Source organism: Liolophura sinensis, chromosome 5, assembly GCF_032854445.1.
Source record: "Liolophura sinensis isolate JHLJ2023 chromosome 5, CUHK_Ljap_v2, whole genome shotgun sequence".
NCBI classification, from domain to species: Eukaryota; Metazoa; Mollusca; class Polyplacophora; order Chitonida; family Chitonidae; genus Liolophura; species Liolophura sinensis.
In genome coordinates, this window is record NC_088299.1 from 16,392,666 (window position 1) to 16,419,683 (window position 27,018).

At 39.4% G+C, this 27,018-nt stretch overlaps 1 protein-coding gene across 1 annotated transcript in view; it reads right to left on the minus strand.

Moving 5' to 3' along the window:
* Window positions 1-5,527, minus strand: part of LOC135465726 (protein CBFA2T1-like) — a 78,689-nt gene extending 73,162 nt beyond the window's left edge. The window contains exons 1-2 of the mRNA XM_064743043.1: window positions 5,470-5,527; window positions 64-727 (exon numbers count right to left, since the gene is read on the minus strand). Of these exons, the coding sequence (XP_064599113.1) occupies window positions 64-169 (106 nt within the window). The 5' untranslated portion in view covers window positions 170-727; window positions 5,470-5,527. The remainder of the gene's footprint in view (window positions 1-63; window positions 728-5,469) is intronic.
* Between the last annotated feature and the right edge of the window lie 21,491 nt (window positions 5,528-27,018).

The window sequence follows — 27,018 nt, forward strand, 5'->3', positions numbered from 1 at the left end:
CAACAAACACACATAAAAATCATCAATGAAAATTTTTTTTAAAAATTAAGAAGTGGTACCTACTTTTTGGTTGAAATATTTCCATGGCAAAAGCACCGTGATAATGGTTAGGGTTGGACTTGATCAAGTTGAGCAGGCTAATAGGTGGTTGACGTTTGACTGGCTCCATCCCCCTAACAGGTCCCCTGGGGATGGGGGAGGAAGCACAGGTCTGAGAAAGTCCTCTTAGAGACAACACTTGGACATTAAGGTGAGAACCAAGTCAGGTTCACCTGAGAAGTACAGTACACAGCAGGGACAGTCAGGTTAGTCTTAGCACAACTAGCAGTCAGTTTAGGTACAGGTGTTACGCAGGACTTAACAGTCCCTCTATACCCGTCTCCTGACCACACCGAGATGACAAGGCATCATCACCGGCCCGTTGTAATGCAATGTTGTGCTGCTGCAGTCCCTGTTATGCCTACATCACGTACTGCAGCAGCTTGACGAGACGGCCTGGGTCCGCAGCTGCACCAGGCGCTTTATCTCGCCTGCCAGGTACAAGCACAATTTATGAACTGATCCCAAATGTTCCCCTCTGGCCAGAGTTTACTATAAAAAGGCAGATGAGCAACGATAAGTTATCAGCTGCGTGAGCGAGGTGGTGAATACCAAACTGTCACTGGGAGCTGGTTACACCTTCATTTCTGTCGCTAAAGATGACAGGAGTGCCCCTTTCGTAAGATTCCTGTAAAGAGAAACAAACAGACACTTCCAATGTGAAGAGCAAATGGTCAACCTCTGCAACTTGTGCTTGAACAAGCCAACTGGCTTCTACCACAACACAGCAGAATTCCTATACCACCACAAGGTGACATACATGTGTAGCAGGAAGACTTTTGACAAAGATAACAATAATTGTGTATTGTGGGTAAGATTCAGAGATTCAGAACAGAGCCCAGTTGAGATGACACAGAAAGGGGGCCCAAGGGTTGGTGATGATAAAAGTGTGGGTCGGGTATGTCTAGCTTACGGTTGATAGCTATGGGAGCATGTGGGGCCTGCCACAGTCTGTCAGAAGGTGTTAGGGCTTGGCCCGGGCTGATGAGGGGAAAATAAGACTTTAGCAATGTGTGGAAAATGGTAAAAGTGGCCAGCTGGGCGGCAGAACGACTGGCGCCAGCTCTGTGATGAGAACAGTGTGTAAGGCAGATTGGATGTCTAACATGTGTAACCACAGCAAGTGTCTAAGTCACTGATCTCCCGGCAATATGTTACAACTGTCTCCGGCAGACAGCTACACGGATTCCTGGCAATCCATCCAAACACTGCCATGCTTTATGAAGATAAATATAATAGAGTGGCGAAATTGATGGTAACAGTACTAGACCAGTGTTGCCTGTAGATATGAGGGGTGGAGGTGGCGGATGGGGGAGAGGAAGGGTTGCTAAGGAGGGTTATGTCTGGACAAGCCTTCCCTGATACCCACATATTTGTCTCAGGTTAGTGTCTGTGTGGTGTTAACAGGAAGCTTGTTGATTATAGGAAGGCAATGAACTTGACAGATCACTTACTGTGTTTAGCGATGGCAGCAGTTGCTGCACAGCTACATTGCTGTCTGTCAGCTAACCAACTGCTAGGCTTCCATTCCACTGCAAGGCCCTGTCCTTCCAGATTACTGCTGGTCAAAGATTAGTCTTAGGGTCAGGGTTAAGGGCACTTACCCACCTCTAGTGGGATGGGGTGGGGCTGGCCTTAGCAGGACAGGACTGATAATGTTATGCTCCTTGGCACAGGCCTATCACACAGAGTCACACAGAGTGACAAATTTGACGTCTGCGTCAGAATGACAACAGCTGATAGACTGTGGTCAGAAGTCAGTTGAGTACAAAAGGGTTGTCACACTGGCTGGCACTCAGGGATCCTCTCATTCCTAAGGCAATCAATTACAGCTGTCATATTATAACCGTTACATACAATCTTGCCTACAGGACAACATCACAACACAACTGTACCAAAAAAACTGTGGATCTACGCAATAACACAATTGTATAACATAACTGTACCAATATATTATGCATCTAGGTAACAACTGTACCAATAAACTGTGGATCTACATCACAACTGTACCAAAAAACTGTGGATCTACGCAATAACACAATTGTATAACATAACTGTACCAATATATTATGCATCTAGATAACAACTTTACCAATAAAGTGTGGATCTACATCACAACTGTACCAATAAACTGTGGATCAACACAATAACATAATTGTACCAATAAACTGTAGATCTACACCAAAACTGTACCAATAAACTGTGGATCTACAATATAACACAACTTTACCAATAAACTGTGGATCTACATCACAACTGTACCAATAAACTGTGGATCAACACCATAATATAATTGTACCAATAAACTGTGGATCTACACCATAACATAATTGTACCAATAAACTGTAGATCTACACCAAAATTGTACCAATAAACTGTGGATCTACAATATAACACAACTGTACAAATAAACTGTGGATCAACACCATAACATAATTGTACTAAGAAACTGTGGATCTACAACATAACATAACTGTACTAAGAAACTGTAGATCTACACCAAAATTGTACCAATAAACTGTGGATCTACAATATAACACAACTGTACCAATAGACTGTGGATCTACATCACAACTGTACCAATAAACTGTGGATCTACACCACACAACCACACCAACAAACTGTGGATCTACATCACCCAACCATACCAACAAACTGTGGATCTACATCACACAACCATACCAAAACAAACTGTGGATCTACATCACACAACCATACCAAAACAAACTGTGGATCTACATCACACAACCATATCAACAAACTGTGGATCTACAACATACACAACCATACCAACAAACTGTGGATTTACATCACCCAACCATGCCAACAAACTGTGGATCTACATCACACAACCATACCAACAAACTGTGGATCTACATCACACAACCATACCAAAACAAACTGTGGATCTACATCACCCAACCATACCAACAAACTGTGGATCTACATCACACAACCATACCAACAAACTGTGGCTCTACATCACACAACCATACCAACAAACTGTGGATCTACATCACACAACCATACCAACAAACTGTGGATCTACATCACACAACCATACCAACAAACTGTGGATCTACATCACACAACCATACCAACAAACTGTGGATCTACATCACACAACCATACCAAAACAAACTGTGGATCTACATCACACAACCATACCAACAAACTGTGGATCTACATCATACAACTATACCAACAAACTGTGGATCTACATCACACAACCATGTCAACAAACTGTGTTTCTACATCACACAACCATACCAAAACAAACTGTGGATCTACATCATACAACCATACCAACAAACTGTGGCTCTACATCACAAAACCACACCAACAAACTGTGGCTCTACATCACACGACCACACCAACAAACTGTGGCTCTACATCACACAACCATACCAAAACAAACTGTGGATCTACATCACACAACCACACCAACAAACTGGGGATCTACATCACCCAACCATATCAACAAACTGTGGATCTACATCACACAACCATACCAACAAACTGTGGATCTACATCACACAACCATATCAACAAACTGGGGATCTACATCACACAACCATACCAACAAACTGTGGATCTACATCACACAACCATACCAACAAATTGAGGACCTACATCACATAACCATACCAACAAACTGTGGATCTACAGCACACAACCATACCAACAAACTGTGGATCTACATCACACAACCATACCAACAAACTGAGGATCTACCTCAAACAACCATACCAACAAACTGTGGCTCTACATCATACAACTAAACCAATGACTTCTTTCAATGGCATTTAGAAGTTGAATTGGATAACATACAAATATATGGATCACAACTTCTACTGATTCAGTGAGTGATGTTTCAGTAGAGGTACTAATACCATTATGAAGCATACTGATCCACTGGTGACAGCACTAGGTATTTAAAGAGAGGGCTACATTGTTGATGACTTACCAACAAACTGCAAAACAACAACAAACATGTTCCATGATATGATACTGCTACATTAATTGCTAACATGTATTAAAAAGTAAATGATTTGTTGAACCTTTCAAGACAAGTTAAACTTCAGGTGTGGTGTTTTATTGTTATGATCTATGTTTAACAAGATACTCATGTATGTTTCACCAAGATGCTCAAGGTCAAATTAATAGGTGGAGCAAACAGGAAGTTGTGGGTTGTATGCTGAATGCTACAAGTATGTCTAGATAAAATGTATTCTAACAAATGTTGAAAATGCTTTCTAATTAATATGGTTGATTTATAATAACAACAAATTCAAATTCACAGTTATACAGTCAACAGGTTATTGACAAGAAATTCTTCTGCAATTATTTTAATATTTAATCCCCATAGATGTAATGCAGCTTCAGACATTGCCAGTCTTCCAAATCTGCTTTTATACCGCAATCCCAATAAATGTAATAAGGTCACCCACCAATACATACAACAGATAACCTTCTAGATCTACATAGTTTGCAATGTGGGTGACATGTTTCGGAGGGATGGGGGGGGGGGGACATCAGCAGGATTTATCTGGGATCTTGGAGGAAAGGAAGGGTAGGAGGGTCAAGTAGCTAGTCTGAGAGGCTCTCCAGAGAGTTTCACCCTTTCTTCAGGCTCTCAACTTCTATTTCCTCTCCCTCTGGACTGCTAATTGGCCAGACTTCAGCTGCTGTGTGAGATGAGAGACCATATCTTAACTGACCATCTGCCAGAGAGAGGGATGTCCACTCAGATCAGACTGACTGACCAACAGGTGGAGCAGACTGACCACAGGCTCCCTGGTTGGCTGGACAGGTGCATCCTTGGCACAACACTCTTAATTAGCTATCTGATGCTGATTCAGCAGATGAACATACCCATGGATGGATGTAGGTTATAAACTGTGCTCCATGATGCAATAATTCTTCCAAAGGGGATAAAGCCCTGCTGGAGTGGGTCATTAAGAGGACGTCTGTCTTTCAATCAGTAGCAAACACCAGGTGCATATTAAAACCTGTTTTCAGACATCCACTGTGTGTGTTACCCTACTCTCAGTAGCCATGGTGTCTTGGTGACAAAATAAGTGATCGATGGCACAAGCGTGGCCATTTGCATAATCAAATATTCACTGAAGACCATTTGTTTCCCACCATTTCAGTAGCATGCCAAAAGTTGATGGTTAACCTCAGGCACTCCTGTTTCCTCCATCCCAACTTACAGTCGATGGCTGAGTGGAAAAACTTTGAGTATCGCATTAAACAACAATCAAATAAATTAATCCACAAATGGTTAAAATAATGAAATTTAAAAAGAGTATAAAGTTGTGATTCAGTCAGTCTACCATTGTTCTAAACACAAATACTGACTTTTACCTTTACAGGTATTAGTATGATTCTCCAATAAGCAAACTGATGAGCACCACCTCTGCAGAAGAAATGTCGAGAAAATCTTGTCTTCTGCTAGAGGGAGAGATTCCAAATATTTGTCATAAGACAACCTCATTCCATATCCATTTTAGGGTTACAAAACAAGAGACACTAAATCTCAGGTGGAAGCCGACACCAAATTCCATGAATGAGTAACAAATTACAGGCTGCCTGTTTTATTTTTTTCCTGTTGTGCTGAGAGGGGCCTGCCATGAATGAACTGAACCTTGATTTCCCCCACTTCAGAGCTAGCATGTTTGGAGTAGCACAGCTAGCAGGAGACTAAAGAGTCCCTAGCCTCATACAGTGGGTAACTCGCCTCTCTCATCAGATAGCTTCAGCCTATCAACCCACTGACGCCAGACAGTCTTCACAACACCTAATCATTAAACTTTATCTTTGAAGTGCATAAGCAAAACCATAAGTCCTTCAGCTCCTTGTTGACAAAGAAAAAAAAAAAAAAAAAAAAAAACACAACAGGGAGCACATGATGTCAGCTGTTTTCAGCACTACTGTGCCTGCTGACTGATGCAGTTGTGCTGGACTTCCCTTCAACTCCCCAAAAGGGCCCCTGTTTTGCTGGAGAATGCGTTATCTGGAGCTGATAATATCCACACAAGATAACACATCTTATACCACAATAAAACACGGCTAAACAGTTTGCCAGTAAAAGGATCATGGAATTGCATTTATATCATCTCTCTGATGGAACATCAGTAAGGGATTAAACAAGAGCAGTAAAACAGCAGGTGCAAATGAACATAGTGAACCATTAGATCAATGTGTGTGTGTGTGTATATATATATATATGCATCAGATGCCCAGGTGAAAGTACAGGTAAAAAATCTGAAAATCAGAAATATGCAGGGCAACTTAAGGTGTAGATAATATATACCTAAGCAAGTACATGTATGATCTGGCAACTTTTATACATGCACAGGCAATCTTATAAAAAACAAAAAATAAATGTACATTGGTAATTAAGGCATACAACCTTCATGTACACATCTATAAGTTATAACTGTAACAGGTAGGCTCATCGACATACTATTTATTAGGTGGCTCCCATGTACAAGTGATTAACGTGTTAGCACAACACCACTCTCAGTAATATAGTCATTTTGAGTACAGGTCCAGCTCTGGTTGACTTCTTCTTGTGTCGTGTGAGGGAAGTTATGATGGCAACCTGCAGATAGTCACTAAGTCTCAGTTCTGACCTCCATTTTATAAGTGAAATATATTCCTGACTGTACCATAAAACAATCACATAACTAAGTACTAAATTCTTTATTTTCATCAAATTCTTCATTTACACCAGCTGGTATTTACACTAGCCAATGATGATATCCATAGTCGGCTGGTATTCACACTAGCCAACGATGATATCTGTAGTCGTCAAAATCTCATGTAATTTGGACATGTGACTGTTACAAATGTCAACAGATTAATTATTTTTATTTTATTGTTGTTTTATGTCATACTCAACAATTTTAAAATTATGCAATGGTTTTATGATGTACACAGTCACATTACAGAAACGAGATTACCGCAGCACCTTGTGTGGTTAGAAGTTGCCTTCCCAATTCACTTCACCCCACTCACTCAATACCATAGCCACATTGCAGAAACGTGGCAAGGTGGAGATTAACGCTGCACCTTGTGTGGTTAGAAGTTGCCTTCCTACTTCACCCTACCCCACTCACTCAATACCATAGCCACATTGCAGAAATGTGGCAAGGTGGAGATTAACACAGCACCTTGTGTGGTTAGAAGTTGTCTTCCCAATTTACCCTACCCCACTCACTCAATACCATAGCCACATTGCAGAAACGTGGCAAGGTGGAGATTAACACAGCACCTTGTGTGGATAGAAGTTGCCTTCCCACTTCACCCTATCCCACTCACTCACTAGCACAGCCACATTGCAGAAACATGGCAATGGAGATTAACACAGCACCTTGTGTGGTTAGAAGTTGCCTTCCCACTTCACCCCACCCCACTCACTCAATAACACAGCCACACTGCAGAAACGTGGCAAGGTGGAGACTAACACAGCACCTTGTGCGGTTAGAAGTTGCCTTCCCACTTTACCCTACCCCACTCACTCACTAACACAGCCACATTGCAGAAACATGGCAAGGTGGAGATTAACACAGCACCTTGTGTGGTTAGAAGTTGCCTTCCCACTTCACCCCACCCCACTCACTCACTAACACAGCCACATTGCAGAAACGTGGCAAGGTGGAGGCTAACACAGCACCTTGTGTGGTTAGAAGTTGCCTTCCCACTTCACCCCACCCCCCTCACTCAGTAAGCCGCATCTCACTCTCCTAATATCCTAGAAACAATTGATCTTATATTATGTCACGTGTATATGTATTATTAATATTTATATTTATATTCCAGGATAACCAGCACATTATTACCAATAGTTAAACATATATTCATAAAATACAATTATTTATTCGCCCCCACCTTACCCCCAAGTTATTTTACGTTATTTATCAGGTATAATCTCCACATTATTTTCAATATTTTGAAATGACGTATATATATTTTCTAGCCACATATGATCTCCTTGTTTCATAGTGCAAACAATGTACATATATACATATCTCATTAACATGCTTTACATTTTAAAGTCAACAAACAAAATGTCTGTTCACAACTAGTTCAGTTAAAATACGAACACAAGTGATAAATCCTGACCTTGGGACAGGTGTAAAGGAGTGATATAAACATTTGTCAACATCACATGAAACGCTTCAAACAGTTTTTGGCAAAACAGGAAACGGCCTGTGTGACAAACTAGTGGAAATTTAAATCTGTATGGGAAGAATTGGCGAGGAAAGCAAGTGTAGAGTGCTGAATCTTATCGGGCGGATACATGGTCAGTATGGTGCTGTGTAGAAGAGGCTGCATCCTGCTTGTCATACTCCCCCACACCCAATAACAGTTAACTCATTACCCGGGAGCTAAACCTAAACAACACAGGCCAATTCACGTGAAAGGAGACAAACAGACCAAAAAAAGAAAGACCAAAATTAACATATAATTATCATTTATGTAGGTTTATAGCATGTAATATATACTGCTATTTGCTTTATATTTATTTCATTGTTGATTTACACCATATACCGAATAATATTCAAATATTCACACTTTTACGCATGAAGGGATGCCAAACAGAGCCCTGAGGAAACCAAACATTCTCCCTAGGGAAACCAAAGAGAGCCCTGAGGAAACCAAACAGGCTCCCTCAGGAAAGCAAACAGAGCCATGAGGAAACCAAACAGTCTCCCAAAGGAAACCAAACAGAGCCCTGAGGAAACCAAACATTCTCCTTAAGGAAACCAAACAGAGCCCTGGGGTAACTACTTTGTGTTGCCTAAACCAGACCAAGGCACATGACTTTTACATATCTATTTTTATTTATTTCAGAATTGTTTAAGCCATATGCAAGAATTTTTTCAAGTTTTATCAGGTGTGAGAAATCAGAGTGCGCACAATAAATCATGGCACTTGGCAAGTTAGTATGGTGACATTTGTGGTCTCAATGAAACAAACTTCATGCAAGACCACACAAAAGAGCACAGTCAACAGTGTCTGCAGAAAAATTAATGAAAGCCGGGAAATCTAGGATAGGATTGAACCCACATCTGCGTGTCATAGTGACTGCTGGAAAAGATCTAGAAATAGGGAGCTTGCCATGTTATTAGAGCTTCAGAGGCAAAGTTCAGGTGAGGCATCAGGTACGCTCATGGAATCAGCTTCTGAAATGCACTCCTATCAGTGGGAGAAAGTTTTGGAGTAGCCAGAGAGAAGATATGGGACACCAATAACATTATCTACCTATCAGATTACACAAGGAGAGAAGACACAATGGTGATGGAGCTAGCTGCAGAAGGTTGCCTGTGTGTGTGGACAGCCAATAGGCCTGCTGCTCCTCCTGCAAAACCCCCGCTGTTTTCACCGCATCTGCCTGTGTTCATTAGCAAAGTGAGAAGGTTCATTACTGTGGGATGAGGCCACCTGAGCCCTATTACACAAGGCTCATTGCAGCTTCAGGGATATGTAACATTGCCACACTCAGTCCAGTTGCCACCAGCCAGGTATGACTACATAGAGCCGCTGCAACGCCATCTTTACCTGATAGCCTCCCCTTAATTCCAGTATGGTAAACTTCACCCCCAAAAAGTGCATTTTCCAAGGTACATGTAATAAAACACAAATAGTTAAGCTGATCTTATATATTTCAGCCTGCAGGATATCATTCTATCTTCCGAATAAACCTAAACAAATATACATTTTTAGTTCATGAGCTGTCACAATCAGCCACAATGTGCATCTTTACGGGCCAATTTCTTAAGTCATTTACCTTTACCACAAACCTATGAATAATGTGAGAATATATTGGCCCTTCTTAAAAGGCATGTCGTGCTGTTTCATATCTGAAGGTGGAAGGGGAGAAGGGTTATCAGGTGATAGGCGCAAGGACACATTTTCGTTTCTATTAAAAAAAAGTCACAACGTTATTGACACAGTGATTTTGTCCGGTGCCAATCAGGTGACCCCTGTCGAAATATTATTGGGTCCAAGGCATTGTTCTGGTCCTGTTGCTCATTTCCAGGCTTGTATGGGTAGGCTTATCTGGGGGTGGAGGGGGCAGGGGTATGGGTGGGGTTATCTGGGGATGGGAAAGTTCATTAACTGAACTGCAGCTGGTGAGCCTGAGTTACTTTGATTGACTGGTGCTTAATAATGCCGTACTCAAGGATAGTTCAGTAACGATACATTATATGACCATGGTCAGTATCACTGGTGGTAAAATTGTGCTCAATTGATGCAAGTCATATTTGAGGCAAGTGATTGGTTGAAGACGATTAAGTAATCTCCTATCAGTGCACAGGGCCACTGACGACTGCTTATTTCCCACCGTGGTCACAAGCACAGTGACAGAAGGGAGATCTCCAAAAATTCTCTGTCAAAAACTAGGATTGAGCCAACAACACCTGTTGCAACAGTATTATCGTCATTAGGAATTATCCTCTTTGAATATATATCTATATCTATACCAGTCTGACAACACCTGTTGTGTCCAGGTGATTGAAAGACAAGCATTTTCAATTTATTTCTTTCCTTGAGTGCTGTTTTACGCTGTACTTAAGAATATTTCACGTTTACAATGGCGACCATCATTATGGTGGGAGCAAACAGCATCTTCAGTTTACACTGACGTTACCATCACATTAAAACGCATTGCTTAAATTATCTTTTATATGTGTTTTTAAAACTTCATTCAATACTTTTTTAATTTTAAATCCACATATTCACCAAACCAACTACACTCTTCAAATTAATCTTCCTTCATGTTATATTTAATTCCTTTTTGCCGCTTTGGACACATTACTTGCACTTTGCCAAACCTAAAGCACACTAATACGCTTGATTATTTGTTCAGCCATCTTTGTTCAAGTGTTTGTGATGTTGTGCTGATCACTTGAGGAAATCTTTACAATCTGGCTAATCCTGTGCAGTGTTATTGTACCTCTGAGAATCATGTCTGCACAAACTGTAGGAACATGTGAGACTGGCAGGCTGGGAAAGGCCGATTGTCAATATCAGACGCTTAGTCCAGCTAGAGAGCTCCCTCTAGTGGTGCCAGCTGACACTAGCAAGGACGGATGAAGCGTAGAGCGCTGAATGCCGTCAGGTGGTTGTGGCGGGATGCAAGAGCCATAGTTAAAACACCTTTTCACAATGTTAACTTCAGCAAACGAGATGCCAGCTGAAGATGGTATTAGGCTGTCATCCACAATATGGGTTTGCTCCCCTCCAGCCGAGCTCTCCAGGCAGAATTGCTGTACTCGGATCGCGGCTGGAGCCTCGTCAGTGTCACCTCCAGATGACGGAGGATCTGCGCATACACATTCCTCGGCACGGTACAACCTGCAACACGACCACAGACGGCATCTCTGGCCACAGACAACAGATCCCTGCAGCATGCACATGCTGGCACCTGTGCTAGTTCTGGGCATCAGTTGATGCCTGATTCTGTGGGCATTGATGCCTGATTCTGTGGGCATTGATGCCTGATTCTGTGGCCACTGATGCCTGATTCTGTGGCCACTGATGCCTGATTCTGTGGGCATTGATGCCTAATAGGCTTGTACACAGCAATAGTGGTTGTAGGTGTTCACGGCTCGTGAATGTGGACATCACAAATATGCAGATCTGACCGTCTTGCTCCACACATATACACATATTTTAAGCCAGGGATTCATAGAAGTCATTTTTCCATGTACCGACCACCACTTCATGGGCAAAATTGAATTTTTCTTTCAACTGAAATTGAGTTTTGTTTTCTTTTGTTTCGATGGACTGTTTGAGATATTAAAAATGAATATTTTGGTGCTTCACTGATTAAAGTAATTTGAATTATCACTGCCTATAATCAAGCTTATGGACCCAGGCTGGTCTCCCTGTTGACACTACAAACTGATAATTGGCGCACATTGCAGTTATTCATACATGTATTTCAGGATACCAGTCCAGTAAAGTGTGAAGACCTGCTAGAGAAAGCTTACAAGCTACAGCATCAGGCTAGATTGACAGATGCGCAAAATGAGCAACTGGTCTTGACAACACTTTTAAAAGATATTCAGTAGTCATGAATGAAGACAGAATGGTCATGCATTAATGGCTTATGTCCAATATGATCTAAAGAAAGAAAAACATTTGAGAAAATCTTTGGAACAACATCTTACATGTACCAGCAGACTAGAAACTAATAAGAATAGTGCATCCAGATGAATGTTCTTTGCATTATCTACATTCTCTGGAAATATTATTTTTACTTGTCAAAATAAACAAAGATTTCAATCAACAACATTAACAAGGCTGGAAGACTTCCAATCATGTCATGAAAACACAACAACTAAAAGACATGTCAATTAATGCTAGAATTTTGCGGGTTTTCAACTTTTTTTCCACAATTTGGTCAATGGTAAAAGACAGGAATTAGGGCCTGTATTTGCTCCTGAAGGGACAATCTGCAAACATGTAAATGTATCCTGTACAACAACCACAAATTGACTACTTTTGTAGTCCATGTGTACAAGGCAATTCAACTGCAGAATCCCATATTAGCCTGTATTGCCAATCAAGAGGGTTGCACAGTGCGAGTTCTTATACTTGCCAAACAACCCATTGGTAACGATTGTTAGAAATGGCACAGCATGCACTGTAATAATCAGCATGGCCTTTAAATATGTGCAATCAGCACTTGTAACAGGAGAGGAGATCGAGGAGGTTGAGGGGGGGGGGGGGGTTGCAGGAATCATTTGACGTAGAACCAAATGTTTTTCCCAAAGAGCTTGGAATAGACCGGAGCATTGTTGGGTACATTTTTATCACCCGTTACCCTTATAGTGGTACCCCCTTTCAAATCCCACAATGCCCACAATAGAGTACACAGATTATAGTGTGTGCTACAAATTTGTCACATAATCCGTGTACCCTATAGGCATTATGGGATTTGAAATGGTAGCATACCAATCCAGATGCTAACATCACTGTGAGGTCTGACCGTCATGACAAGTCAGATAACAGGTGTGTGTGTGTGTGTGTGTGTGTGTGTGTGTGTGTGTGTGAATATATATATATATATGTATATATATGGGCTACATGTCTGCAGTTTTCTTTATTCTTATGGTTTAATTTCCTATACTGTTAACGTAAATCCTTCAAGTTTTGGTGTAATTTGACATAGCAAATGTTGCAAGAAATCTGTTTGTGTTTAAAGTAACCAAAATTGTCCTGGCTGCTCAAGTTCAGAATGCTATATCAACTCACATGTATACCTGTATGTGTGCTTGACCAAGGAAGGAATCATTAATTGTCTCTAAAGTTTAGAGATGGAGAACATTATCTGCTTACCTGTACATTTATTTCAGGCAGTTTTCTCCTCGCTTGAAAAATCATACTCAGCTTTAATTTATATCTGCAAATTTTGTAGGTGCCCTTGTTCCAGGTATGTTTTTTTTTTTTTTTGATTTCTTGTTAAAGTTTAGTACTCAAAGATACACAATCAGAAGCACATAAAAAAGGGGACACTTATGATCTCAACATTAAAGCTTTTCTGATATGAAGTTAATCACAATTCACCAAAAGTCATTTCAGAATCAAGCAAACTGTGACACTTGGTAAAGACTAAACTTTGTGTGAAACACACTACATCCTGGTAGGAGCATTATGAGCAGAAAAAAAAAACAAATTACACATCACAGATTTTTAAGAGGAAATAAAGTTAACAGGATACACTACAATCAAAACTGACTACCAAAGGGTATGACTTCCTTTCATTACATGTAGGTTTTTACCCATTTGATTTTTGGAAAGTCTCCAACTCTGCGATACAACGGGATTCTGCGTAGAACACTGCACCAAATGAGTTCATGTATGTTCATCCAACACAACATGGTTACTGGTATTGCTTAGACCATCCATCTTTCTATGTCCATCTGGAAATATGCTTTGTTTATTTGTGTAACCTGAAGATGAATATTTTCTTGACCACAGGAGACTTGCCGGGGTCTCCCACAGAGCTGACAAGGGTGCAGACTTCCTCATGCAGATCTCTTCTATGCAAAGCAGGGTCAACCAAGTTCATAACTTAACATCTGTGCAGGATAACAGAAGGCAGCTTACACATTTGTGTAGACCGGCTCCCAGAACAATACATTGTATTGGTGCGGATAATTATAGAGCAATAAGTGCATACTTACAACCATGTAGAGCTGGACTTTAACAATAAATCTTGTTGATATCTGCCTTGGAAGAGATCACCCTGAACTTTATTTATTTATTTATTTGATTGGAGCTTAATGTTGTACTGGTGGACTATAAGTCATACTGGTGGAAAACAACTTCACTTCAACAAACCTTAGACTGCTCAAATGGTAACAGGAAGTGTTAATGGCCAGTGCTTACTGTCCACCCAGCCTCCACCCCCCCCCCCCCACCCCATCACCACTTCACCAACCCATCACCCCCCCCCCCCACCCCCATCACCACTTCCCCACCCCATCACCACCCCCCCACCCCATCACCACTTCCCCACCACCCCACCCCATCACCACTTCCCCACCCCGCCCCCCACCCCATCACCACCCCCACCCCATCACCACAAAAATTTCAAAATACTTGTCAACAAGGGAGAGTACTATAGGGTGTGGAGAAATAATGTGCACAGTTTTATGAAGCTTGCACCTTTATTGATACAAACAAATCATTTTTAGTATCATTTTCATAATGATTGTATGCATGAATTGCACTGAAAAAAGTATTTTAGAGGTTGAAAAGTTTGGAGATATACAGTAAGCAAAAATTTCCAAAACATGTACATATATATACTAAATAAATGAACCCCAAAAATCACACTCAACAATGGCTGGATGTAAAATACTTTGCACCTAACAACGAAGTGTTTTTCTTTCAAATATAGCGCAATGGTAGCCAACATCATTACGAATTGTAGGACTTAACTGCATTTTACCATCATCTGACTTATGTACAGATTTAAATAAGCCCATTCCTCTGTTTCTAATGTTAATTGTCAGGACTTTGGTGACAGTAGGCTGCTAATGGTCCTCTCTTCTGAAGAGATCACTTGCCTTAAGCCAATATGAATAATATATCACAGATCACAGGTGGAAGAGTCTGCCAGTACGTCACCCAAGGTGATTAACTCCAAGCACTGGTTTCCTCAATCCATAAAACTGATCGCTGTCATATATGTGGACAATTCTTAAGTATACCATTAAACAATCAATCAAATAAATAAGCTATGCATGTCTGGAATGAAGAGGACTATGTCTGCGTGACTACACACAGGTAAATAGAAAATAAAATAACTGTTTCCAGGGGTCAATACAACGCCTCTTTCAAGAGAAGGAGGAAATTTTGACTTTCTCCTCACCACCATGCAGTTTGGTACACTCACGTACCTCAGAACACAGCTGTGTCCTAAACTAAGAGCCTCTCCGCAAGTGGGAAGGTCTGCCAGTGGGAAGGTCGTGGGTTTCCTCCGGGCTTTGTCCAGTTTCCTCCCACCATAATGCAGGAACCGTTGTATCAGTGAAATATTCTTGAATACAGCATAAAACACCAATCAAATAAATAAATCAATAAATAAACAAAGAGCAGCGGCAGCAAAGCTGTTAATGATGTATCTATTTTTAAGAATATTAATCTTTAAAGTTTATCTTGCATAAGCCACATTTCATCAGCTCATCAAAAGAGAGTTCAATAAATCAGTGCGTCTGCTGAGGTCAACCTAGGTTAAATACACCTGTCACCCTGTACACTGCCATATTGTTTCAACTCAATCTTAAACAGATAAAATTGCTTTTGTCCACTTCAGATGATAATTTCCCGGGCTCCAAGTCCAACAGCTGACAGTAATGTGAAGAAAATGCAGCGGTACCAGAACAGCCAGGAGAAAAAATGAAATCACTATGGAATAATATTGGGAAAATAGAATGGATAATGCTGCGTGTGGAATGATTTAATGTGACTGATTTCTTATATCTACTCAGAGATTTCACCGTTGCAGCTGTGACACTGTTTTACCCGCGGACTCGACGCTCCCAGAAATAACCAATCAGAGAGACGGCATCTGTACGCGACAGTGGCGATCAACAGAATTGCAAATCCATCAAGTTCTGATGAGTCAGTGGCCTGGGTGGGATAGAGGCTAGAATACACCAGGAGATAGTTCTCCTGCTCCACCAGCTGCCGCTGTTCCACAACAGCTGGTCGGCTGGCTTGATCGGCAGCAAGTTCACCCGCTCGTCAGCAGCTACAGCCCATCACGCCACGGGCATACCGTTACAGATTTCTACACTTATTCCATACACTTACACTATATAACCTAATGCAGAAACAAAATTCAAGTTGATCTGTTGGCAGCATTGAGATTTCATGGAAGGGCAGCTTATTATTGGACAATCAACTTACAGATCTGACACGCGTTTCACGCTGTGCTAATGTTTACACCTCTAAGTGAGCAGTGATTCATGTCTTCATCAGTCTCTATTATCCTCTTCTGCAATGACATTTTGGAATTTTGGAATTTTATATTTAGTGTGTGAAATTGGTGCCAATTGAAATTTTCAGCATTAAAACCATTTTTTTTTTCATTGTATATGTGTGCATGGTTTCACTTTAAAAAGTTTTCAGCATTTAAATTAGTTTTGTTCTTTTTAAGGTGCCCAAGTATGCATGGTTCCCCAAGACATTTTCAGCATTAACACAATTGTGTAGTTGTGAAGTGCATGTATTAAGCTGACCACATTTTAGCACAGCACAAAATAAATACATGTATGTAAAAAAAGCAATATAACTTGAAGCCCTAATAAACATTTATTTATTTATTTATTACCTTGAATCAATTTTAAGCAAGAATTATTGATATTGATTTTAATAAGCAGATGCAGCTTTTTTAACAGTAAATGTTTCAATTTTTTATGTAACTTATGGGTAATTTAGAATTGGAATGATTTCTAAGGCATAGAATCAGTGGACATGATTGAGACACTGTCATATTCCTACAGTTATTGTAACTACATGTACATGTGTGTGTGTGTGTGTTAAAAACCTACAATTGTATACAGGAAATGACTATACTGGGAATAAGTACCACTGGCCTCGGGCAGCTGTACAGCAGGTTGCTTCATGGGTAACATTATCCAGAAACGTTAGGTGCTTTGCTGAAGAAGGGATCCTTTATCTGCCTACCTTGTATACATACATTGACCCACTGCTCGTCTAAAAATTACAAATTAGTCTGAGTTAAATTTGGATCTTAAATAAACAAGCTGGTTGAACATTTGTTCAGAAAAAAACTGTTTTGAGAGTGAGGGAGAGAAAGAAAGAAGCCTATCAGTTGGTTAGGTTCTATTCTGGGTTTATTTTCAGCTGGTTTTTTAAGTATGTAAATATTTAGACTTGTCTGGCACCATAGCTGACAGGCTGGCGGATGATAGACTAGTCTACAGAAAGTGTTAAAACAACCTAATAAATGGTACACTTTTCCAGTTCTTCTTGGTTCTACATAGCTACTTCACAATCATAAACAAACAAACTGACAAATGAAAAAAAAATAAACAACATCCATAGCATTTACATATCAATGTATGTAAGCTTACTTCTAATACCAAAACTAAATGATTTAACTAGATTAATATGTGTTGCAAGTATAAAAAAAAACTTTAAATGTTTATCACATTTTAAATACGTCATAGGACAAAAGATACCTTATGGTATACTTCAATAACCTAACTAAATTACACAATGTCAAATTAGTCTGAGTTAATACATGTTCAGGTAACAGATATGTTCATTTGGGACACACCTGGGCATCATCACAAAGATATACATGTTCAGGTAACAGGTTAACTTGGGACACACCTGTGCCTCATTACAAAGGTATACATGTTCAGATCAACAGCTTCACTTAGGACACACCTGTGCATCATTACAAAGGTTACATACACGTTCAGGTAACAGGTTAACTTGAGACACACCTGGGCACCATCACAAAGATATACATGTTCAGGTAACAGGTTAACTTGGGACACACCTAGGCATCATCACAAAGATGTACATGTTCAGGTAACAGGTTAACTTGGGACACACCTAGGCATCATCACAAAGATGTACATGTTCAGGTAACAGGTTAACTTGGGACACACCTAGGCATCATCACAAAGATATACATGTTCAGATCAACAGCTTCACTTAGGACACACCTGTGCATCATTACAAAGGTTACATACACGTTCAGGTAACAGCTTCACTTAGGACACACCTGTGCATCATTACAAAGGTTACATATATATGTTCAGGTAACAGGTTCACCTGGGACACACCTGGGCACCATCACAAAGATATACATGTTCAGGTAACAGGTTCACTTGGGACACACCTGGGCACCATCACAAAGATATACATGTTCAGGTAACAGGTTCACTTGGGACACACCTGGGCATCATCACAAAGGCATACATGTTCAGGTAAAAGATATGTTCAATTGGGTCAAACCTGTGCATCATTGCAGAGTGCAGACAGTAACAAGCAGTTGGTAGTGCTGGTTCTGAGATCCCAGGACAGTCACATCATCCACACATCAAACACTGGTTCTTCTGCAGTAAGAATCAGGCCCCCCAAGCTCGCCTGTGTCCTCTAACCTGTCCAGCACCCAGTCTGAACATGTGTAATCAGGTTTTGGAAACCATAAGTTGGGTTTTATCAGAAGGGAGCTGGCATTGAGACAGAGCAGAACCCTCTGGGAGAGAAGCTGCTTTCTATCACTCTGTCCCCCAACCTGATCGGCCTGGACAACTTACACTCAATTTTTCACTGTGATCTAGTCTTAGGAGAGTGTGGCCCAGCCTCTGGACAGGGGCCGGCTGCCTGGTTCCACCCCCCTGTGTAACTAATCTGCTGTAATGTTGGGGCACAATACTGACAGCAAACAAAATGCCAGGAATGTCTGTGTTAACTCAAGAGTCCTGAGGCCACATAAGCCAGACAAGCAGACCCAGGCTTTAACAGTGGGCCTTGCTCCAAACTTGGGCCAATTCATAAGGATTAGCAGGTGATTAGTCACCAGTGACCACATGTTATTTCAATTCCCACCAGCTCTGTTTACCATCACCCTTATTAAATTTTAAAACTTTAAATTAACAGTAACGATTGTATTTAGCAAAACCAGGTGTCAGTAGAACACAAACTTGGGCTGTTGTGATGACTACAACCCAAAACATCCAATTAAAGACCCTTTAATCAATTTATTTAATCAATAAATAATAATTTAATCAATTATTTATGAATCATAAGTGTCATCAGAATTTTGTATAAAAAGTGAAATAGGTAAATAAAAATCATAATAAATATGAGATGGGTAAATTTTGGATTTCAATTTTAAAGTAACTAGAAAAACTGGTTTATTCAGAAACTACCCCTTTAATAATCATGTTGCTAAACAAAACTTTCTCATTTGCTGATATTTTGAATTGTTCATTGACGAATTAAAGCATTTCAGTTGATACAAAACATTATTTAAATTACGTTCCACGATACAATTTTGAGTAAAATTTCCAAACCTTAAGGAAAGGTCATACACTGTAATTATAACATTCTGCTGCTAACACAGCCTGATCACGCAAAAATGGGGTCAGTCGGTGGGGACTTTTTTTTTTTTCACTCTGCTTGATGAATGAATCTAGATTTTAAAGAAATTAACATTGAGAGAAAAAAATTCCATGTTAGGCCTACTAAAACCCTTTTATTTTTTATGAGTATCAATCGGTTTGCCTCAACAAACATGTATTTATAATTATTTCTTATGATCAAGAAATTTTATCATTTTAATTAACCTGCTAGGTGTTCTTGTTTAAATATGATTTGAAATGTGACTGAAGTCAAAACTGGCCTCAAGAAGATGGCAATCGAAATTAAGAAAACAAAGCACCAGACCAGTTTTGAAAATCATTGATTGTCAGAACAAACAGTTGAAATTCTCAGCTTCAAAGTACTTTTTCCTGAATACAGACTTGATCTGATTTTGATTACGATTATATTTTGCCGTCCAGCTTTCAGCGAGTTGAGTCATGGAACGAATAGTTGAGACATAGCAGACAATGTTCAGATGATAGAGCAGGATTATGTCCCATTCTGCCAAAATTCAAGAACAAAGAAACTAGAATATTGAGGATGCTAATCTATTTATTCAGTTATGATGCAATGCCCAATACTTCTGTTCCCAGTGAAATCTGTGAATTGTGAAAAGGCAATTAGGGACATGATTTTTCTTTCTGGTCTCCAGCCTCAGATTCTGTAGCATATGGTCAGCATCACACGTTATCCAATAAAAGGAGGACTCCTCAGTTCCTGTTCACTGCTTACAGTCTGTACAGAGAGTACCACAGCTTTCCTTGTTCTCAGGGTCTGACTGCATGGACTCCCAACTCCTACCATGAAGTAAACTCAAGTCAAAAATTCAGATGTAAAATCTGCTGTTTATTTTATAAAAGTTTTGGCCATCTTTCATTAGAATGTCTGTGCAAAAAATATTTGTATTAATTTTTTTCAGTAGTAAGGGTTTTACGTAATCCACACATTGACATACGGGTCACTGTCACCTGATGGCGATGACTTACAGGTAAAACAACTCACCAAAACTCCTCAACATTTTGGTAGGCACAGGAAAGAACAAATTTCACAACAATTTAAACCATGTTTTCATTTGATTTTGGACACGAAACTACATTAGTTGGGTCGGCCAATTTTAGAATTCTTGAGTATATATGGCTTTAATCAAACAACAATAAATCCGGTTTGCATAGAGCAATGCTGAACCACTGTGAGAAATGGAAGTCCGGAAATTACACGGCTATGCATTTTGGCATTCAGTGTCATATATAAGGGCAAAATTTGCCACAGAAATTGAACACATCAAATTGATTCACTACTAACAAATAAATGCAAGACAGGTGGAAATCAACAATAAAGTTCAACATAAAAGTCAAAAACAAATTGATTTATGTCTAGCAATTCCAGGTATCTCTAAATACAAGAAAAGATACATGTAGGCCCTACCTACTTCTGTTGTTATGTCTTTGATAGTCTAAAAATTACACAATTAAGCCTTCCATTACAGCACTTCTTAATCCTCTTTGGCACATACAGTTATCCAAAGATAAATCAGATATTAAAATTTCCAGCCAGCTGTCACTAGCGTTGGTGTTCCTTTCCTGGACAAAATCATAAATTCCTCAGTTTAAGTGGAGCATTAGAACAAAGACAAAGGAATCTAAATGGAAATCAAGTGTATGGCTTTTCACTGTCGACACCTGAGTGGACAATTACCTAGCAGGTAACTCTAACCATCAGCTGGGCTAAAACTCGACTCGGTGAATTAATACAGGCACCTACAGACATGTACGTTCTTCAGGGGTAATGTTCTACATGGACTATAAAGATGAGTAAACTTTAATTACCCTCATTACATTCTAAGGTGGAGCCTGAATTGCACCTGTTGCATACCTGGATGATGATGTCACATGTGAGAACCTATTCCCATGATCATTAGCGGACGGTTTCACCAAATGCAGTTAAACATTCTAATATTAATTACTCAGCCCAAAGCAATTCTGACCAAAGCTGTGTATGACACAGGTTGTTCAGCGCTGCTATGAAATGATCATTTGCTGGTGAGTCAATACCTTATATATACTTCTCGTGTATTACAAGAGAACAAATTATTACACGTCAATCCCTGGCTTATACAGTATATATACTACTCCTCTATTACAAGAGAACAAATTAATACATGTCAATCCCTGGCTTATATATATTACTACTGTATTACAAGAGAACAAATTATTACATGTCAATCCCTGGCTTATATATACTACTACTGTATTACAAGAGAACAAATTATTACATGTCAATCCCTGGCTTATATATATTACTCCTGTGTTACAAAAGAACAAATTAATACATGTCAATCCCTGGCTTATATATATACTACTACTGTATTACAAGAGAACAAATTATTACATTCAATCCCTGGCTTATATATACTACTACTGTATTACAAGAGAACAAATTATTACATGTCAATCCCTGGCTTATATATATTACTACTGTATTACAAGAGAACAAATTATTACATGTCAATCCCTGGCTTATATATACTACTACTGTATTACAAGAGAACAAATTATTACATGTCAATCCCTGGCTTATATATATTACTCCTGTGTTACAAAAGAACAAATTATTACATGTCAATCCCTGGCTTATATATATACTACTACTGTATTACAAGAGAACAAATTATTACATGTCAATCCCTGGCTTATATATACTACTACTGTATTACAAGAGAACAAATTATTACATTAAATCCCTGGCTTATATATACTTCTACTGTATTACAAGAGAACAAATTATTACGTCAATCCCTGGCTTGAATGCAATGTAATAATCATCAGACATCATAAGATGCTCCATTCTGCTCCTTGTACATGAGAATATTATTTATTTATCTGAATTGTTTTCTATGCTGTACTCAAGAATATTTCGATTACATGATAGCAGCCAGTATTATGGTGGGTGGAAATCAGTTGAATACTACATTATTAAACAAAATGGCAGTCAGACAGAATGCAAAATGCAGCTTAATGCAAACCTACTTTCTGCAAACCTTTTGTTTCAATGTGGAAGCCTGATCATCATAATAATAACAGTAACAAGAAACAATTTTAATCCAGGCAGAAATCATTACTTCCAACAGTTCCACAAGCTCTGACGTTCCTCCCCAAAATGAAACGAGTCAGGAATAAGTTTCCTGCTATTAGGCTCAGCTGGACATGAAACGCCCGCCAGCTTTTCTTAGCAATCACCCAATCATGCATTCTTTAAGTGGTGCATACAATTGGCTGTGGAGAACATCCATCATTCCAATAAAGATCTAAATATAGCTCTTCACCACACATGGCAGTAATTGGTTGTCTCAAATCCAAGCTTCATTCTGTCCACAAAATTAGCTGTATAGAACAGTAATAATAGTCAACATCCTGATTGTTTTTTTTTCGCTGAAGCACTGTTGCTATTTAGCGTATACAGGTATAAATCAAAATCCTTTTGAGTTAATAGAAGATTCTGAAGCAGCAAACATTATTAGTTCGAAATGCTTAAAGTCGTCATATCCGAGATCAGCGCAAATGCAATAAAATATTTTATGTTACAGGTATCTTAAAGTTGAACAGCTCAAATAATTACCTTTCACAAAATATCAACCTTCTTCACGCTAGTGACACATGTACCATTCCAAATCAGTAATAAGATTCCTAAAATTTAGAAAGTCATTACAACTTCTCTTAAACTTTAGAATTATTTATCATTATGAACATTATAGGTACAAATTTGATATTTACTGATTGGCAATACTCTGAGCTATTCTTGTTAAATACAGAACATTTGATTTGATAAGCAAATACAGATTTTTCGCTCAAAACGTCCAGCAGGGCCTCTATAAACTAGGTTTATTTCAACCTAGGTTATCTGCCCAAATAGAGTGGTCAGAAAATTGTAGCACTTGCTAAACAAGTTAACAGTTAGATAAACAAAACAAAAATGTAAGCAAGCCTTCAACATCCACCTTTGACCTTGATCACTCAAGGTCAAACTTGAGCCTCACTCAAGGTCAAACTACAACAAAGTACAACCATACTGTACATCTCAACACCAACAAAGTCTAAACTCATTCCAGACTTGGTACAAATTCAAACCAGGAACCAATACAAATACAGACACCAACACTTTCCCACATCCTCACAATGCCTCAATAATACCTCAAACTGCTTCCTCTTATAACACACTGATCCCCTGATTTTCTTGTTTCGTATTTTATGAGAAAAAAAATAAAATTTTTAACACATACTCAAGAGCCATGGATGTCTTGGAATACATGTATACAGCCTGGGTTAATCGTGTACCAGTGAGGATGCAGGAGCAGATGTTCAAGTTATCATTCCTCTGCCCCCCAGAAGAAACACTTAAGAAAATTTTCTTCTTTGGAGAGAGGCAGGTGTTCTGCGGACTTCTAAAGTAATCAGCAGTGAGCTCCAGACAGATGTGAAAGAATGGGCCAATTCCAACAATCAGTAGCCACCACTGCTGCTAATTCAATGGCTCACACTTTTACGGCAAATTAAGCAAGTCCCTAGGGAAATAGAGAGAAGTGTCAGCCCTGGTCTTCAAAACCCCTGTGTAATCCCGTGCATAAGCTCACAACAACTGCCAGCTTTCAAATCTCCACCACATGATTTACGTTCATTAGTATACATCTATCCACACACACAAGGCTATATAGGTACAGGATCCAACCACTATATTCATGAGAGCAGTTTAGAAGCTACTATCATCATGGCACAGGAAACAACCCATTTCGAAGATTTTTGTCCCATCCAAGAACCCTACATGTAAATGTAGATGCAGTCAACTCGACTATTTACAGCACAATCTACCATAACTGCACCATTTGTATAGAGCTAAGTACAAATATGCAACATGACAACCTGGATATATTTTGGTATTGCTACTCTACTCACTATCAGCAGTCACTGTCCTACACACATGTAAATAATAATAGTAAACTGAATAAATGGTTTTTCCTCTAAGTATCAAACAGGACATTTACTATTTTCATCTACACCATGGATGAGAATATCACATAAACACACAGACCATCCTGGGAACATGGGGTAGCTCTTTACAATACAATATCACCATTAGGTGGACAGCTAGAGGTTTATCATAAGCAGGTGGTGTGTGAAAAAAGTTTAAAATCAAATATCTCAAATTTAATCAGGCTGGAGCTGGAGACTAAATTGATGCATCAGAGTCAGGAATAAAGCAAAAATTATCTCTGGGGGACTGGAGGGTGGAGAAATGACAAGAGAAATTAGAGGTTCAGGGATCCAGAGGTCTGATGAGAGGACCATCTGTGGGTGGGTTGGCGCACATGAGGGAGGGGTAAGGGGGTGGACAGGTCCTGTGATAAGAGCAAGAGAGGCTGACAGACTACAGCATTCCATCTTGTCCTAAAAATCTGCTCCAAAAATGTGCATTTTAAAAAGGTAAATAAAAGCTATATAATATTACCTTTGATGATGAAAGTTACATAGATCTAAACTTCAAGATCTAAACTTTAAACTTAGGGGTTTTATTAGGCACTTCATTGCCTAAATGCTATTATGTTTAAGCCTTAATTTTTCTCCCCCCTCTCCGCCCCCCCCCCCCCCCAATACTGGTCCCTCCAATGTTACAGCCTGGCCATAATCAGTGACAGGAACTGTACACTAATTATGGGCAATTTTATAAAACTAACATAAAAATATTGACAGAGTAAATACTTGATAACAAAGCTAAGTGTTGATCAGCTGACACTGTCCCCACAGATTGGTGTCACTATCACAACGGAGATGTGGAGAAAGAGGGTTTGTGAGCAGGAGAGAGTCATCAGCAGTCAGCTCACCTCCTTATTTACACGGGTAAAACATACTTCATATGTATAAGCTATGTGCATTACACAATCATCAAAGTCTACATGTATAGAGTTCTACTGTACTCTTCAGCTAACTAATTGAGTGTATTTTTCATTGATTTACTTACTTAATTTTTTTTTTTTGGGCCATTCCGTCCAAACATCATTGAGCAGACAAGTAGAGGAAGAGAAGCACATGTACTCATTGCTTCTCTTTTATTAAATTTTCTTAAAAAATTAAAAGAAAATTAGCTCATTATTTGCCATTCTTGTCATGAATACATAGCAGCTATATATCTCAATATATACTTATCACATAGCAGTACATGTATGTACAGTGGTAGACAGTATTATGTTACAACACAGAAAAACCAGCAAATCAAGGCGTGCTGATGAGATCTATATACCTTTTTATTTAAATGGCCACCATGAACACATGATCTCCCTGTGTTGTTTTGACAACACTGATATTACTGATAAAACAAACCAATGTTCAGGCCAAACATTTAAAAGACTACAGTCATATCACCATGGTCACCAGTGCCTCAATAGAACTTAACACTTGACTGGTGATAAATTCTGTATTCAAGAATATTGGCTGCAACTAATTAGCCCTGAGTTTTGCATTGTTGTGTCAGTCGGTCAACCAAATTTTGGACATCCTGTCTTTTAATTTGGGGCTCCTATGTTTTAACTTGTGGCCTGAGTGTTTAAAAAAGTTTGCACATGTTGACAAGAGCAGTCAAATTTATGGGTAAAAGAGTCTTTACCTAGCTACCTGCCCACAAAAAAACATGCATCTTCACAAAAGCAGGCAAGTTGTGGATTTGAACACACAACCTCATTGGTCTGAAGCATGTTAGTCTCAACAAGACAAACTTCTGAAACATCCTGAAAAAATTTACATCGCCACATGGCATAACTGTCTGACCAAAACAGATATATAGAAAAATACACACTGCAAATATGGCCAACATATTTCACTGACGGAAAAGCTCATCCCTGTGAGCTAACGTATTCATCTAGTGTATCCCCCAGGCTTAACAATGCACAGGATAGCACAACATTCTAAACGCTATTGGCCAAAAAAGCCACAAGCTGAGAAAATATACAAGAGCACCTGATTTATTCTAAACACATATGTCCCCTCATACATCATGCAGACTTGAACTTTTTTTAAGATCAACCGAGTATGAGCCCAAGCCGAAAAACGAGACATATCTTACCTGCCGAAAAACGAGACATATCTTACAAGCCGAAGACAAGTGGTCTTACCTGAGCACTATATACACCGTGCAAATGGACACCTGATTGCTGTCTATTCTTTACCGACACCAACACATGAACTACAACCAATGACAGCTGAGAATCCACAA